The sequence below is a fragment of the Gossypium arboreum genome, chromosome 13 (genome assembly GCF_025698485.1).
Source record: "Gossypium arboreum isolate Shixiya-1 chromosome 13, ASM2569848v2, whole genome shotgun sequence".
Lineage (NCBI taxonomy): Eukaryota > Viridiplantae > Streptophyta > Magnoliopsida > Malvales > Malvaceae > Gossypium > Gossypium arboreum.
Window position 1 is genome coordinate 102070502 of NC_069082.1, and position 16853 is coordinate 102087354.

General features: G+C 34.0%; 1 protein-coding gene across 4 annotated transcripts; it reads right to left on the minus strand.

The window, feature by feature from the left end:
• Positions 1 to 661: 661 nt before the first annotated feature.
• On the minus strand, positions 662 to 13831 carry LOC108463850 (DEAD-box ATP-dependent RNA helicase FANCM). 4 transcript variants are annotated; one of them, XM_053024209.1, is made up of 23 exons: positions 13544 to 13831; positions 13147 to 13441; positions 11669 to 11812; positions 10469 to 10551; positions 10243 to 10357; positions 9991 to 10082; positions 9812 to 9866; positions 9612 to 9733; positions 9418 to 9531; positions 8609 to 8802; positions 7938 to 8068; positions 6430 to 6490; positions 6268 to 6338; positions 5657 to 5706; positions 5414 to 5579; positions 4593 to 4720; positions 4166 to 4501; positions 4017 to 4083; positions 3101 to 3682; positions 2545 to 3015; positions 2314 to 2365; positions 1917 to 2063; positions 662 to 1461 (listed from the first exon to the last, which is right to left on the minus strand). In XM_053024209.1, the coding sequence occupies exons 1-23, from the start codon at positions 13619 to 13621 to the stop codon at positions 873 to 875; spliced, it is 4143 nt and encodes a 1380-aa protein (XP_052880169.1). In that variant the 5' UTR covers positions 13622 to 13831; the 3' UTR covers positions 662 to 872. The 4 variants fall into 4 exon arrangements, with proteins under 4 accessions (XP_052880169.1, XP_017619294.1, XP_052880170.1 ...); XM_017763805.2 differs by having other exon boundaries at positions 13147 to 13444; positions 13544 to 13820; XM_053024210.1 differs by lacking the exon at positions 13544 to 13831 and having other exon boundaries at positions 11669 to 11817; positions 13147 to 13287.
• Between the last annotated feature and the right edge of the window lie 3022 nt (positions 13832 to 16853).

A 16853-nucleotide genomic window follows, 5' to 3' on the forward strand; every position in this document is an offset into this window, starting at 1 on the left:
CATAAGATTAATTAAAATAAGCAAACCAAGAAATGAAATCCAAATTTAAAAGACAACTTCAAAGAGTTTAATAAACAAGTCCAAGAGCCCATCTTCTTTGCATTTCTCTACAAGATTGAAGACGCCACTCGCTTCGCTTGAATCAATCAGCCTTCTCTTCGAGAACCCTCCATTACCATTACTCCCCTATCTACTTTTACACTCAAACTTGGATTCATCCACAAGTTGTTTTATTTATTCTTGTTTTTATTCTGTGTTTATTTTTAAAACTTCTCAATTGCATCCATTTGCTCCGTTGATTTTTACTTGTTTTAAACTACTTTCAAGAGACTTCTGATTAGTTTTAAATTAGAATTATGTAAAGCTAAACCTTTTTTTCCCGATTTGTTTTTCTTTCTAGCTTATAACAAATTTTCCTATTCCAAAAACAATTTTATTTCACTCTAGATTTATATTCCATATTGACGTTCCCCGAGAAACTTGTTTTTTTCTTGTTTTTTAAATGGAAACCATTTAACGCAAAGCTAGAATAAAATGGAAACCATTTTACCCATAGCTAGAAAAAATAGTTCAAATTTAATTCATTTGATGATAAAGTTAACATTGTATCGCAAATAAATCATGTTATTATTGGTTCTAATTAGTTTCTTTGTGGAACAAATTTAATACAAAGGCCATATATATCATTATCTATACATAATAAATACATTCCTTGTCCCCATTGAACAAATATAGAACTCTGTACAAACTATAATACAAAAGATTACATTGTTTACACTTAGCACAAACATTCCACCTCAGCTTCCAATATTATTCCTGAACCAAAATATAATATTATCATACAAATTAACTGGTTAAATATTTTGGTTCAATTACCATATCCCTAGATCAAATGATGGAGAACCTTGATGCCCACCATTCTGCAGGTTTGGTTGAGCATTTATCTCTTGCTTCTCCATTGATGGCTTGGACTTGTTCTTGAGAAGCATGGTGGCTTGCGCCTCCACGGCATCAAGATCTAGACTTGCATAAAATTGATCATCATCATCATAATCATCAAAGTCATTATCATTCCCAGTGACATTGTTCACTTGAGGCAGCTGAGAAGCATTACTTAACTCTTTGCCTCCAACCTCAGATTGGAATTCTTGCTCCAAGTTAATTGCAGGAATAGACTCCAACTGGAAGAAACTCAACTTTCGCTTTCTGCTTTGCAGAGTCTGATTTTCTACTTCTGAATCATAAGATCTGCGCGGCATGGATACTGAGGAGATCCTCTCTTCCATATTCTTTGCTGCAGTCTGATTTATGGACTCGGGCTGAGGTAACAGGAGAGAATACAATGTCTTGTCTGACGAACACCCACTTCCGGGATCTTTGCTTGTGGAAGCTACGCAGTCAGGACTGAAAGCAGAACAAGTCATTTGCTCCACCATTGGTGATTGGGTTAGCAAAGAACGCCTACAATAACAGAGTAATTAGTTCATTAAGGCCTGACCTTGGCAAAAACCCAAACAATGAATACAAGAGGAATAAAAGGAGATGACCTTTTAAAGGGTATTACAAATTTATGGATAGATTTGTAATGTTCTTACAAGTGAAAATAAATACTGGATTCGTGATTGGGAAACTAGCTAACAATGTAGAGTAGGAAAGAAAATCATAATATTTGTTTGAAGAAAAAACTAAAGAAATCACCTTCAACCTGGTGTCAACTTTAAACAATATTGGTGGCTTGTTTTCTACATCTATTCGGATCTAATGCCAGTTTCTATTATCTCATTTCAGTTCATATAGCTAATAATTTTCTCTAATAATGTATAAAAGATACAGATTTAGGCCTTCATCTGACTGTAGCAACCTGATGGGGAGTTTAAGATGATTGCAGAAATAACTAGAAGGAAAATGTGAGCAACCTGTAAACTGCCATCATATCAACTCTACCAGATTCAATCTGGGTACTGCCTGCCGTAAGGTTTATCCTGTCATCGATGAAACTATCATCATATGAATCACTCTCATCATCAGTTTCTTCAGTAGAGACTTCAGCTTCTGTCGACACCCTGAGGCAAAGATTAATAGATATATGAAATACTAATTAACCAACCATAATGTGAGACATATAATATGCCCACTCAAGTAGCTTTCTGTTATGGAACTTAATTGTCATCTTTTATCAATTGGAATTCCGTAGTATAATAATGTGACAGAACAAATTAATGCATGGAAGCCTTTTCTTTGGTGGGTCAATAATTAGCAACTGTTCCCCTCTTTTTTCCTAGATAATAAAAAACAGGGGAGAAAGGCACTTACTCAGCTTCCTCATCAATGAACGTTCTGACATCATTCCCTGGCTTCTTTTTGCCTGAAAACAACAATATGAAACAGGCCTGATCAACAACCCGTATACAAGTTCTTTTTCTTGGCATTCTGTAACTTGCTTGAAAGCATAAGATAAAACTACAATCTGGGGAAAAGCAGAAGTCAAAACTGAAAAATCCCCTCACTGGAAATAACAAACATGTCATGTACGACATGAGTTACCTCTACCAGACTTTGTTTGAGTAGGATTGGCACCAGATAATGATTTGGCATGGTTTGCTAGAGAGACAAGAGAATTTTCCTTCATGATTTTTGAGCTCCTATCCTTTCCACAATTCCCAACTTTGCGCAACCTTTTAAACACCCGTACTGGCTCAACTGTCTCTGCTTTTTCTCCAGAACTTAAGTGCCAACTTTTACTACCACAGCTGTTTGTAAGGTTTACCAAGGGACTTTTCACTTCCACCACAAGTGGAGAAATAGGGCTACATCTTATACTAGAAACAGGGTTCATCTTAGGTATCATTTCATCTTTCATGATTGAGACTTTTCTTCCATGGGAGCTATTTTCCTGATTGCCCCTATCACTTTCCACTGGACTTGAAGATCTCAAAATCAGTTCAGTGCACAACTTGGGAGATGATGCTTGGTCTGGAATAAAGGACTCATTTCTTCTTTCATGCTTTAAAAGCCCTGCAAAATCCATGTTTATCAAGCTAGAATTAGTGGCTCTTTCTCTACAAATTTCAGAGTATATTAGCCTGTAAGGACTACTGACCACTATCAGCTATAGGAGACTCTGGAACAACTCCTGATTTGATCAAATTAGTTAGACGGGGACTAAGTTCAGTATCTCTGAGATCAATATTAGCTTCATCAGCCATTTCACAAGTACCATCTGGAGTCTCAGGAATCTTTTCGACTTCATTTAGCATTTTCTCTTTCTCGAAATCAGTTTCACAAAATCTAGGTGTTGATAAAGTATCAAGTTCTATACTTTTTTCCTGACACACAGTAATGTTTTGAACAGCTTCAGTTTGCATGATTTCATCTAAAGTCTTCACACTCCTAGCCTCTTGCTTCAAAGAATTTAGCAACTCATTTGTAATTTTACTGGCATGCTTAGAATGCATTACATCTTCCCGATAAAGCGAAGGAACAGATAAAATTAGGACCTTTCCACAAGCATCAACAGATACAAAATCAGAATCAAATACGAAGGAATGTGCTTGGGGACTTCCGCATCCAGAATCTCTACCATGCTTCTCCTTCGTTCTTGAAGTCCTCAAAGGTGATTCTGCAGAATCCGTTAGTCCTAACTGAGAATTGGCAGCTTGACAATTATCCAAAGCTGGAAAATCTGGAATAATGGTTAACCGTAAAACTTTAGCTGATGAAATTATTGATAACTGGTGTAGCTGTCATGAAAGTGGATTAGAACAGACAAGCAACCAACATGTAAGGAAAAAAGAAAAGGTTGATTGATATTAATACCTAAATGACAACTGGTTGGAAATATAGTCCATTATCATCTGGACGTTCTAACTATAGAATCAAATATGGAGGAAGACTATATGGGTTTTAACCTTGATTTGTCATTTATGGCCTTTACATGAAAAATGGTAGATGATATTACCTAAATTCTAACAGACAAATTTGTCAAGAAAGCCTTTCAAGCTGCCAGATGATATTACCTTTGGTAGGACTGTCATGTTGCTCAACAATGCCAGCTACAGAGTGATCAGCTGAAGAGACTTCATCCTGAATCCATTAGATAAATATATAAGCAAGATTGAAGTAAATTGAAATGAAAACATTTTCAGAACAAAGTTCAAGTGTGAACCTCAACAAAGAAATTCCCATTGCCTCCTGGAAAGGTTAAGCCATGCAAATGTTGCATGGAATCGATCAGCATCTCTGTTCTGCAAGAATGCATTACTTTACATACTTTGGACGGAAATGCTTGGAAGCTAGGGAAGGCAATAAGAGAAGGTCTCCAAGTGCTCTCACTGGTAGGATGGAAATACTTGGCAATTAAATCAGTCTCTGCAACAGTTAGTTTTTCTCTAAAAGGAGGTGTCTCCATAACATGATCATCTTTCAATTTCTTTCCACGAGGAACAAATTGTTCAATTGAGAGCTCTACAAATTGGACTTCTGGTTTGAAAATGTGAGGAATCTAGAGATGGAAGGTAAAAGTATAAAAGGGTCATAAGATAACAGTTCGAGCAACAAGAAAACATGACCAACTGACTTTAGATAGATCTCACCATCCTCGGACTGGAATGGAAACTGAAGCTATTCATTCCACCATTTCGCATATGCTTATTTAGAGACCGGCTGCTGGCTTGCTTTCGCATGTAACCCTTCAACTCTGACCCTTGACAAGCTAGAACTAGTGTGATTTGTAAGGAAACACCTGAATTATAAGCATTCACATTCTCATATTGGGGACACTAGCGGGGGAGGATTAGAGCCATAAAATCACAAAGTAGAAAGAGTTTTTTTTGCTGCACCATGAAAACCAAATGGCAGTAGGTTGATGAACCCAAATTTAGTATAAGACCACAAGAAACCCAGTATTTTAAGAGATATGGAATAACACCACTTAACACTTCCCCTCGTGTAGCTCAAGGGCCTACATGTGGACAACCTCCCCAAGGGTCGTCACACTCACTTGGGTTAGGCAAGAAGAACAACATAACAGAACTTGTGCTCTAATATCATATTAAGCATCCTACCCAAAACCAATTAATAATAGATGGAATGTCTCAACTTTTATATAAGACCACAGAAAACTCAATGCTTACAAGTTCTGGGATAATAGTACTTAACATTTCCCCTCAGATATAACTCACAGGGCCTACACATAAACAACCTCACCAAGAGTTATGTTAAGCATAATTAGACCTAGGCTCTGATATTATGTTAAGCATCCAACCTAAACCAATTGGCAATAGGCAAAATAAAAGTGCCTAACTTCAATATAAGACTATAAGAAACCCAATACCAAACAAATGTGAGATAACACTGCTTAACACTCATAAACCACCCACTTTTTTAACATGCATCATAAAACAAAAAAGGATATCAACTCGTCCATCATGCTTCCTTCCAGTTCTCCCCATGCGTTGTATCATCCTCAAAGGTGAAACATTTGCATCAAAACATATTACAAGATCGACTTCCATGATATCCAGGCCTTCTTCACCAATTGATGTGGCAACAATAACATTGTAGCCACCAGCTCGAAATTTCTGTCATCGAACATGATAAGCCAATTAATCTAAATGAGAAAAACAGCCAAAAGAATTACTAAAGCTAACATAATTACCTCCAGAACTGCCTGTTGAACTTTTTGAGACTGGCCTTTCAACGCTTTCCCTGTAAAAAGACTATGGTTAGCATCTAGTTTGAACTTTAGGGTGTCCAACATAAAACCAATATTACACTTGAAGATATTACACATTGATTCAATGAACACTGAATGACTTGAATTTAATGTTGAAACAAACCTCAAAACTATCAAAAACCATTTAACATCGATTCAACCATTACATAAAAAATTTTGCACCCTGCACTAAATGCTTCCAGTGATTCTAAAATGTAGGATTTATACTTAAACAATAAGCATACTCAACTCAAGAATGTTAACAGAACAAAAAAACCTGAGCTTAGGCTAGCAACAAATAACGTCGGCCATGATATACGACATCCAACATAGAACAATTTGCAGCAAGTGGAGAGAATGAGTTTAATATTAGGCTGAAACAAACCTCAAAATTAACCAATACCATTTAACACGGATTCAAGCATTACATAAAAAAAATTGCATCTTGTGCTTAATGCTTCCAATGCTTCTTGAAATGTTAAATTTATACTTAAACAATAATGTTTCTTGTGGATAAGCATATTCAATTGGAAAAGGTTAACAGAACAGCAAACCTGAGCTTTGACCAATAAATTCAGTTGCTTTGACTAAATCTCGAATACTTTCTAATGCATTCATTATGTCCCTGAAAGCAATTTTAGTTAATATCAAGGAATGGTAAGATATTCGACATTGAAAGTGTCACAAACAAGAAGAATATGAAAATTGTTTTCCACCTAACACTTCCTCTAAAATTTGAGAAGATAATCACCCTGGAGTTTTGTGGATCCCTTGTTTCTGTAACATATACAGTAAAATATATAATAATAATTAAAAGAGAGAGGGAGAGAGAGAACTTAAATTCTGTGCTAGATATATGATTAAAAAGCTTCAGACAAAAAAAAAAAATTTATGGACCAAATATAGGTGATAAATCTCATCCACATGCAAAAGTCAATTTATACAATCAACAGTAAAACCTTCAAAAACCCTAACCATTATAGTAGAAGGGATATAGGAGGCTGAATGCTTTAGTACATATTTCTCCATTCTGAAATTCCTAATAGGGTAACTATCAAATGGCAAAGCTAATTATAAAGCTACTTGAGACAGGAATCAACCAAAAAGTGCTAGATTTCCCTTATCATGACAAGTTGATCTGGTAGTTGCTAGCGAGACTGAGAACCAATGACTTTAAACTAGGTGCTTAGTAATTCTATATTCTTAAAGCTAGAATATGCTCTTTGCAACAAATGCAAGAACTATGGACTGAAAAGAAAATACAAGATCTGACCTTCAAAATCACAAGTTTAACAGCCTATAGTTTCTTACCAGTCATGGGAGACAAAATTTGTTTCTTTCTCGTATATGCAATTTCAGTATTAGCAATTCAGATTTATAGTTTCTGCACATCTACATCATAGGGCTAAGTTTAGATTATCCTAAAACTTCGAATTTGTTTTCAGAGTCCAAGATGGTTATTCACTTGTCTGCCACTTGGTTTCCAATCCAGAATCTTCATCTTTGTAGGTTAAAAGCAGTCTACGATCTCTGTTTGTCTTAATTTTCTTGATATAAAAAAGAAAAAAAATATGCCTATTTAGGTTTATGGACTGGAGGCACAGATGCCTGGAACTCCTCTCCATTGACTTGTGTCTCTTGCTATGGTGTTCCTGGTTAACTTTAGTGGCAGAAGGACAGAGCCCAAAAGATTCTTTCTAATTTGGTGCTGTTGAAAAAATTCTGGAAAACTTATCCTTAGATCCCATTACCCTCCTTTAGCTATAATCTCAATTCAATTTAACTCTGATTTATACCTATCATAAATACCTAGATAATACTAGCCAACCATAAACCAAAAGCAGGCAGACTTCTAATGACTGACCTACCTAAACCTTTCACCTCCTTTTCTACTGCTCATTTCCTATCACATAGTTGAGATAACAAAAAATAAAATATTTATGTGAACCATCAAGTATCAAAATGAGTCAAAGCTTAAGTATTTATGATCAATTTGACAAGTATAAAAGATCTTACAAGTCTTGCAAGCCACAACAAACTACAATTTGTTTTGCAAAGCTTCACTATATATAAAAGACTAACTATGTATATAAAAGGACTCCAAATTATCAGTCATTCAAAATTCTAGTTTCCAGCATCCCGGTCTTAGTAGCTTCTATTCAGAAGGAGAGGCAGATAAAAACCACCACATGCAGGATTATTATTTAAATTGAACATGACATACGGAAATGGTTAATCAATACTTCTAACAGTTTCGACAATTTTGGACTTGGTGCACCATGAGACAAACTCCGTTGCATTAAAAGCTTTGCATTCATTAGATCTTCATTTTTACTCATCAGTCTTGAAAAGGGCCTGCAACAATCAATTCTGAACATCTTAAAACTTTGAAGACATTCAGGTTAACAAAAAAAATAGTGGACATAATAGTAGATTCAATCATATATCACATGTGCTTGTAGTTGTCTATTCGCACCCACTCATCTGTGCCTCCATGGTTCAACTCCAATAGCAATTAGCAGAAATATAACAAATCACCATTAGATTTCTGCTATTTACCGGTCACTAATGTTGTTTCTGATTCAATTTATAAGAATAAATAAAAGATACACTAAAAGGTTAATTCTTAAAATACAGTTCATATCATCTGCCTGCAACTCCTACATACCTGTAGTTATCTTAAAAAGATTACAAACACTAATCAGAAAGTAATTTTTGTTTCAAAAAGAAACAGATGACACTCATTTAGTATCGAATACTAGTTTTTCCCAACTTCAGAAGCATTTTACTAAATAGAATACAGTATAAAAACTTCAAGACTGATCCCCTGTGGCTATGAGTAAAATATGCACAATAATTCTTCACATTGTGAAACAAAAGTGGTCAAACACATACCCTTGTCGCAACTTTTCCTCCAGCATCTCATATGCTGGCCTTATTCCATGGCTTGAAAGTAGCTTCCTAATGTGGTAAAGTGTAATAAGAACTGCAAAATATGCTTCAACTTCTCCATGCTTAACGTGTGGAAGATCTAAGGGAGGAGCTTGACGAAATTTATCCCTTGAACTAAGTAAATCGACCGGGCTTAACTATCAAATGGAAATGGAAATGTAAGTAGGAACAACAGGACCACCCCACTGTGGTAATTGAAAATCAGAGTCATTTCAATGTAACTTTTGAAGTTTATAAATTACAACCATATAAGGTTCAAAAAATCAACCTCGTTTTTCTAGCATTTCTGAGAATTAATTAATAGATATAGACAATGAGCTTTTAAATTTAGGAAACAATAGAAATTGCAGAAAATTCTCAAAATTATATCCGAGCAATGCAATAAAAAGAATCCAACCATATTCTTGTAATACTCAAGTCCTAGAAAGATACTTTCAGCTCTGAGAACCATAGATGTTTTAAGAAATTATTTAGCATCAACTATTTTGCCTTGCTTCGTCTCCAATTTGTTTCTTAAGAAATGCTACCACATAAAGTGAATAATGAACTTTTTTATATTAGATTAAATTTTCATAGCAATGCAGTTATTGCCTTTTTTTCCAAATTTAGCAGCACGCTGAAAGATTCTGAAGTTCTAACAGGCAACAAGTACACCCATGAAAAGGCTTAGACTTAAAAGCTGAATAAGCTAAGATGCAGAAATGATGAATTTTCAGAAAGAACCAAGAATTATAACATATGTAGAACCATACAGTCTGATAGTCCCTGTTCTGAATAAGTCCATTTGCATGAAGCTTGGCCACATAAGGACGAATTATTTCTAACAATTTATTATTCACATCAGAAGCATCTTGCCCCAGTGGAACCTGGAAATATTGCAAGGAATATGTTACTTTTATTAGAAATAACAAACAACAAATTTCAAAAGAGAAAAACTTGTGGATACCTCAATCAATTCTATCTTTCTATTGTGAACATATGGACTAACATCATGGTCATGTTCATTGCGATACTCAAGGGTTGATATATATAAGTTGTCAATTATTTGCTGGATAGCAGGCTGCTTTGCTGAATAATGGCAACCAATGTAAGCATTAAGGTTACATGACAATTTCAAAACACAATGAGATCACAATTGTAACTTACATCCTGGTGTTGCAGTCAAAGCTAATATTCTCAGCTGCACTGGCATTGACATTAACTACAAATTTAGGGTAACACTAGCACCTTCAATAACTCGTTCTATAAATGTTGCCGCCAACAGCATGCTCAAAATAAAAGGGAAAAATAAAAGTTTGAAAGACTAAAAGAAATGTGGAAACTACCTCGCGAACTGCCACACAGTAGGAATAATTTCCCATTGCTCGATGAGCCTCATCAATTACCAAACACACAAGGTACTTTGACAAACATGTGCCTGCAACAAGTTATTTGATGAGAAAAATCCAGCAAAAGAACATATCAGAAAGACCTTAAGCAGAATGGTAGAAGTAAAAAAAAAAAAAAATCATAAGTCAGCCAGTCAGTTATCTTCCATCCATCAATAACATGCAGTGAAAATTACTTTAGAGAATCACCAGATTGAATGTCTTTCTCCAAAACTTGTGGGGTAACAAAGAAAACTCTTTTAGTCTTCCAAAAGTTTGCCCTTTTTGATGGACATATCTGACCTGTCATATCAATTGTCCATTCCTGCATCAGATTGATCCAAATCTTCTCAAAACATGTAATAATTGTGAAACTGCAAAAGAAAAAAAGACAAATTCCTTGCATTCATAAGGGAGAAAAGAAATGTTGTCTTACTTGTGGAATTCCAACAATATTGTGGCATGCCTCTATTTGCTGCATGACAAGTGGTCGAGAAGGAGCAGCAAAGACTATCTTCCCTGTCAAAGAAAATAGAATAGCCATCATAGTTCAAGGACATATCAACTTACATTTTGTAAAACTAATTGAATCAAAATTATACATTCTAAAGAGTAAAGACAAATAAACATTAAGGCAATAACTATTTAAATAGTCAGAAAATACTATACATTAGATAATATATAGGAAATAGGAACCTAAATTTCTAATTTAACTAGTTATCCATTCTTAACTATCATTAAAATGGAACATCAACCATATAGTGATGAAGCAAAAAAAATAAAAATTGAAAAAAAGATGAATTTACTTTTGCATTGTAAAAAGGGATCGAGAAAACAAATAATTCACAAGCCCATACTAGACCAGAGAAAATTTTGTACTAGAAATGTGTCTACAGCTATCAGAAGCCAGTTACATGTAAAACCGCCAACAGTTGTGCATGAAAAATAAGAAAGGAGAGCCAACCAAACATTGGGAACCTCTACTGTTCTTTTTATGAGAATTTATAAGAAATAAGAACATAAAAACCTAATGACATAGGAGCTACTACTATTATGTTATTTTATTATTTCAGTCTTCTTTGTTAATTGGTAGACAAAAGGATAGATGGCTAGGATTATAAATGATCTTACTCCTTTTTTCAGCCTTAATTCTATTCATTTACTGTAGTTTTTCTCTAAACCACACTAGCTTGGTATCAGAGCCAACTTGATCCTATGATTTGTAGTAGGTTTTGCTTTTAAGCATGGTTGGACATGAGAAAGCTACAAGAAGAAACCCAAAAAGAAAAAAGAATATGTTGGGATGCAATGTGCAATTGAAATTCTCATATGCAATTTATGCTAGACCACAAAAAGGACAAATTTGAGCCCAGATGGAGATTTCAAGAGGTACCCACAAACAGTTTGACATAGAAGAAGTGAAAGAGAAAAAAACAAAATTGCTACAATGCAATGTGCTATTGAAGAATTCATACAACATCCAATAACACATTTTGCAACAGACAAGGAGCTTGTTACTCCATTTATATAAGAGATAGATATCAGCCTCAATAATTATTCAACCACTAAAGCATAAATGAATCATGAAAGATTTGAGTAATAGAGCTATAGGAATGCTCATGAAAAAAACTTTTACCTTCAGGATACCATCTGAAATAGTTATAAATTATAACTGCGGCAATAAGTGTTTTTCCAAGGCCTGTTGGCAATGCCACCAACGTATTTGAAAATAGTGCTGTCTTGGTTATGGCAAATTGATAGTCACGAAGAGGGACATTAACTGCACTAACAATAAAGGAGAGATGGTAACTTAGAATTCTTAGTGAATGCTAAAAAACAGAGTCTTGAAAGACACTTCAAAATTAGGCCATTTAGAAAATCAAAAATATCTTCAAAAAAGGGAAGTAGAAAAATACTTTAAATTTTGTTTTTTTTTTTTTTTTCAAATTATTAGTGATTAAAAGATATACACTATCTTGTTTCTGCTAAAGCTTTCTAGTTGATCAAACAGAACGGAGGATTGATGTAAATATAAAAAAAAAAACATTCTTCATGAAGAGGAAAACCTTATTCAGTTCAACACACAAACGAAACTTGGTCCTTTCCAACGAAGTTTGAAGTGCCTCTTAAAGGACCATGGGAAGCATAACAACTAGAAAATTTAAGAAGTAATGCAACAATAAAGGAAAAACAAAGAAAAATTTTCTATTGTCTGTACCCTTTTTCTAGCAACAAAGTAACTGGCATTGCTAACATCAACCTACCTATTTGACCAAATAGTAAATGAGAAAAAAATGGGCAATTACTATTTTTTATGTTTCCTAAAAGTGACTTACAATTGAATATGACTCATAGGAGTTGTACCATACATGAAGCAGTACCAAAGCATAGAAAATATAGTACGCAGATACTTGGGTATTGATTACTGGAGTCCGAGTTTTGGAGTTTGGAATGCTCCTCATTATATACTTGTTATTTCAACACTATCATTAATTCAGCAAACAGGACACAATCCACTAGGACCATTATAGTAATACTGAATTAATAATAGTTAGACGTAGATCAGTCTATAAAGAAATCTTATAAATTGCTTCAGCAATCAGTACTGATGAATATGAATTTCTTTTGTGCAAAAGAGTTGACAAGTCACCACATATCCCCCTATGCGATTGCAAGTGCACCAACATCAAACTAACATATGTAGTAATACATAGTAGATTTAAGGAATTGATACTAAAAGTGAAAATATTTACCCAAAAAATTGGAAACAGGGGGGAAAAAGTATGCTAGCCAAGTTACTTCATCGAGATGCAATAAAATGGTTCATATTTTAGTAGATTCCTGACTAGCGATACTTTCTAAAGCACCAAAGAAATATATACATTATATTTATATATACATAGGTGTACCATATGTAAGTAACTATTGATAAAAACTGTCTAATCTGATACCTAGTTTACCAATTGGTTCAGCAACAACCACCCAAAAGAATCAAAATTTGGTTGTCAAAAGACCCAGTTACCCAACACACACATAAAAAAACAATAGAGCAAGGAAGGAAACAAGCGTGTTACGGAAGCTGCAACGGGGGGGAGGGAAGAAATAAATAAAAACCTGGGTAGATCCAAGTTTTAGCTGCCTCAGCATCAATCTGAACGAATGACACCTCATCAGCCTCAGCCTCAGCCTCAGCCTCAGCCTCAGCCTCAGCCTCAACATCAACCATCCGATGATTATCAGGAGGCCGGGGTCCCAGCTTCCCAATAAATCTGTCGAGCGTGGATTGCCTTGAAGAGTTTTTCTTAGAAATATGGGGTAAAGGAGGATAAGCAGCAAAATGGGAAGAAGAAGAAGAATTTCTGGTTTCACATGCCTTGTCAATTTCTCTAACCGCTGCTTCCCAATCAAACTCCTAAGTTAAAAATTAAAACAAATCAATACCCACTAAAATGAAATAAACAAAAATTACTAATACAACTGCAAGACTGAAAGAGAGTAACAATTAGATTACGTCTTGGCCGTGGCCGTCGCCGTGGCCGTCGCCGTGGCCGTCGTCATCGATGATATGGAGAGGAATGTTTGAGGCCATTGCCACTACAATGAGAAATCAGAAATCAAAAAGAAGATGAAGAAGAGTTCGGTTTCGGCTTTGGTGGCAAAACTTTGAAGGGCTTTACGGGTTTCGCCCGAACAGAAGAAGCTCTGCACACGCTACAGTCTCTTGGCCCGACCCATTTGCTCACGCCTCTGTACCTTTAAACAAATAATAATAAACTAAGGTAAAGCACATCCCATGTGACTTTAAAATATGGCTGTTCTAATTTTGATTTTTATTTTTTATTAATTTAATCACTTAAATTAATCATTATTGTTAAATTTTCTATTAATCTATTAACAAATTTTTGACCTAATATTTTTTTAACCAAAACTACAAATATTTCTATAATTAACTCAAAACGAAAATAATTGTATACAAGACAATAGATGTGAAATTTCCCAGTCTCAAAGTCAAATTCTTTGGTTTATAGTAGAAAAAGATGCTTTCTTTTCTAAGTTGTTTTACACTTTCCAATGTACAGTGTCCACTCTTGAGTCTTAACAGAAAGTTCAATAAATAAAGACATATATTTTACATGTGGGAATTTGGTCCACTTCTTATGTAATATTTGTATGCATAAGAGATCACAATGTGTAGATAACAATAACACAATTTAAACTACAAACTTGTATCTGTTTTTTCTTGGTTAGGAACACAGCTTTTGTCTATTGTTTGCTCTACCACTGAACTTTGTGGTTGTCGGCATCAGGAAAAATGAAAGTGCTGAAAAGGGGAAAATAAGTTGATACTTACATAACATTTTCCTTGTTCTTTAGCTATGAAATTTCCTTTTGTGTTGAAATTATTGAAGTAATAATCTCTCATAATTCAAAGTAGACTTCCGTTGTTTGATTTCATTTCACAGGCAAATGTACTTTAATTTCATGAGATCGTTTATAAACAAACAATAGCTCCTTCAGCATTTGTACATCAATGTTTCTTTCTAATTTTGTAGAATTTATGCGTCTGTACATCAATGCAACTATGAAAACTTCTGCCATATTCCACTTTCTTTTAAATGAAAAATGGTTAGTAAATAAATGGATGCTTCAACAATCAGACCCGACAAAGCCCAAATGCCTCAAAAAGTCGAAAACAGTGCGCAAAGTTAAAATAATGTTCCGTTCCCAGACTTATGGAGCAGGAACGACGAAGTGATGAGCCACAGAGAATGGGGAACAAGGTATACCCCGTGGCGAGGATTGTAGTTTTTATGTTGTAAATAAATAAAAGATAATTTTGGCCAATTACAGAAATGTCTTTAATTTTAGTCAAAATAATAAAAAATGTCATATTAGCAATTCAGTTAGTAGATTAATGAAATTTTTAATGACAATAACCAATTCAAGCAATTATTTTAATTAAAATGACTAAATTAACAAAAAAAATTAGAGTAATCAAAATAGAAATAAAATTATTTTAGAGTGTCCTCCAGTGCAATTTACCCATAAACTAATTTACCTTAACTTCTCGATAGTTAAATCTTCCTTTAATCTTCCTTTAATTGTTCATTCAAAAAAAAATCTTCCTTTAATTGTTTGGGTAAAAATAATGGGAAAATAGAAAATATAGGATGACTTTTAAGATGAATTTTAAGTGGTTGAATTTCTTTTTTTAATTCCACCTAAAAATGTGATTTTTCAAAATTCTCCACTATTTTATTTTTAATACAATGATTTTACTATATAAATTTCAAAAAAATTTTCTAAATTTTAATATATATTTAAATTTTTATTTTATTAAAAATTATAAATTTTTGCAAGTCAAATGAAACTCATATTGAATATTTTATATAATATTTATTCTTAATGTCATTATTTTTCTTTTGTAATTATTTTTTATTTTGTAAAATTCCAATAACCCAAATTGTCTTAAAAGTTATTTATCCATATGGGTTTGAACTTTAAATTAGGAACAATTCATCAAAGTTAAAAACTCTTATTTTCATCATTTTTCAATTTTAAAAGCATTTTTAGTGAAAACAATTTAAATTGTTCTCTAATTTTCATACATTTTCATTTTTAAAAATTACAATCAAACACATTTTCTTCAATGTTTTCTATTTTCATTTTATTTTTCATTATTTCTCCTATTTAAGAGATGGACTTAGTTGTCTCGCAAAGTCGTCATAGTATCAAGTAAAAAAGGGCATGTTGATTCGGTGTTGTGTGGCATATAGTTGGAAGAATCGATATGATCCACAATTGTCGTAATCGACCTATCCAAGAACAAGTAGGTGTGACCAATTGAGTGAGTGATTGGATCTATCAAAGGAATTAATAATTAAGTTTAAACGACCCGCTCAATTGAGGTTGTTGATTCGAGCCGAGTCATTCTAGTTCACAAGGTTGTCGATGTGCTAAATCGTGAAAACTGATTTCAATAGCACATCGTGGAAACTGATTTCAAGGTTATTAATTTGGTAAGGGTTAATTGTCGGATTATTCCTGCAATTAATTTACATACAGAAGGATTGGTGGTCTAAGGTTGTTCCTTGATCACTATAACTAACTTATCGATTAGAGGAAAAAGATCTATTATTCAAGATCAGTTCAAAGTCGAAATCAAAATTGTGTCTAAAGCTAGAATGTTGTCTCATCAATTTACCAATTTTAATTTTGTTTTGTTTATTAGCACATTTTTATTTATTTATTTTAATTTTACTATTTTCAGATTTATCCCTTTTTATTTTTCATATAGTTCAATATGTGTTGTAGGCACAAAAGTTACTTGCTGCATATATTGATTAAAACAAACAATAATTTTAAATATCTTAAACCCTGTAGGATTGACCCTTACTCTTATATTACTGTTTTACATTCTATTTAAGTGTGAGAATTTTTTTTTAATTCAACACCCATCAATTGTATTCATTACGCCTTAGATGCTTCAGTTTCCAAACTTTGGACCATTAATATATATGGAAATTGTTGAGTAATATCTTGCTTATGTCCTTATTGATAAGAATGTTGGGGTAATTATACATGTTGCCACTGGTACTATTACAGCTCATAACAGGGACCACCTACGTTGCCTTGGCTTTATTGCCTCCGGCACTAACATTCCCTGCCCCTGATACTGACAATCTACGAGTTCCAAGCCTACTGGGCACGTGTCTACGAAGCACGCGGTTTTTTCTGCTCCTAGGGCTGATACTCTGAGTGGGCTCCGTACTTGCTGGACACGTGTCATGGTAGCCTTCAGGGCATGTGGTCCTATCTGC

Excerpts from the sequence above, each read along its gene's own strand:
- LOC108463850 (XM_017763805.2), bottom strand. The coding sequence starts at position 13,621 with ATGGCCTCAAACATTCCTCTCCATATCATCGATGACGACGGCCACGGC. Across the intron at positions 6,491-7,937 it reads AGTATTGATTAACCATTTCC|AAACAAGGGATCCACAAAAC; the intron begins GTATGTCATGTT and ends TATATGTTACAG. Across the intron at positions 2,366-2,544 it reads TCAAACAAAGTCTGGTAGAG|GCAAAAAGAAGCCAGGGAAT; the intron begins GTAACTCATGTC and ends TGTTGTTTTCAG.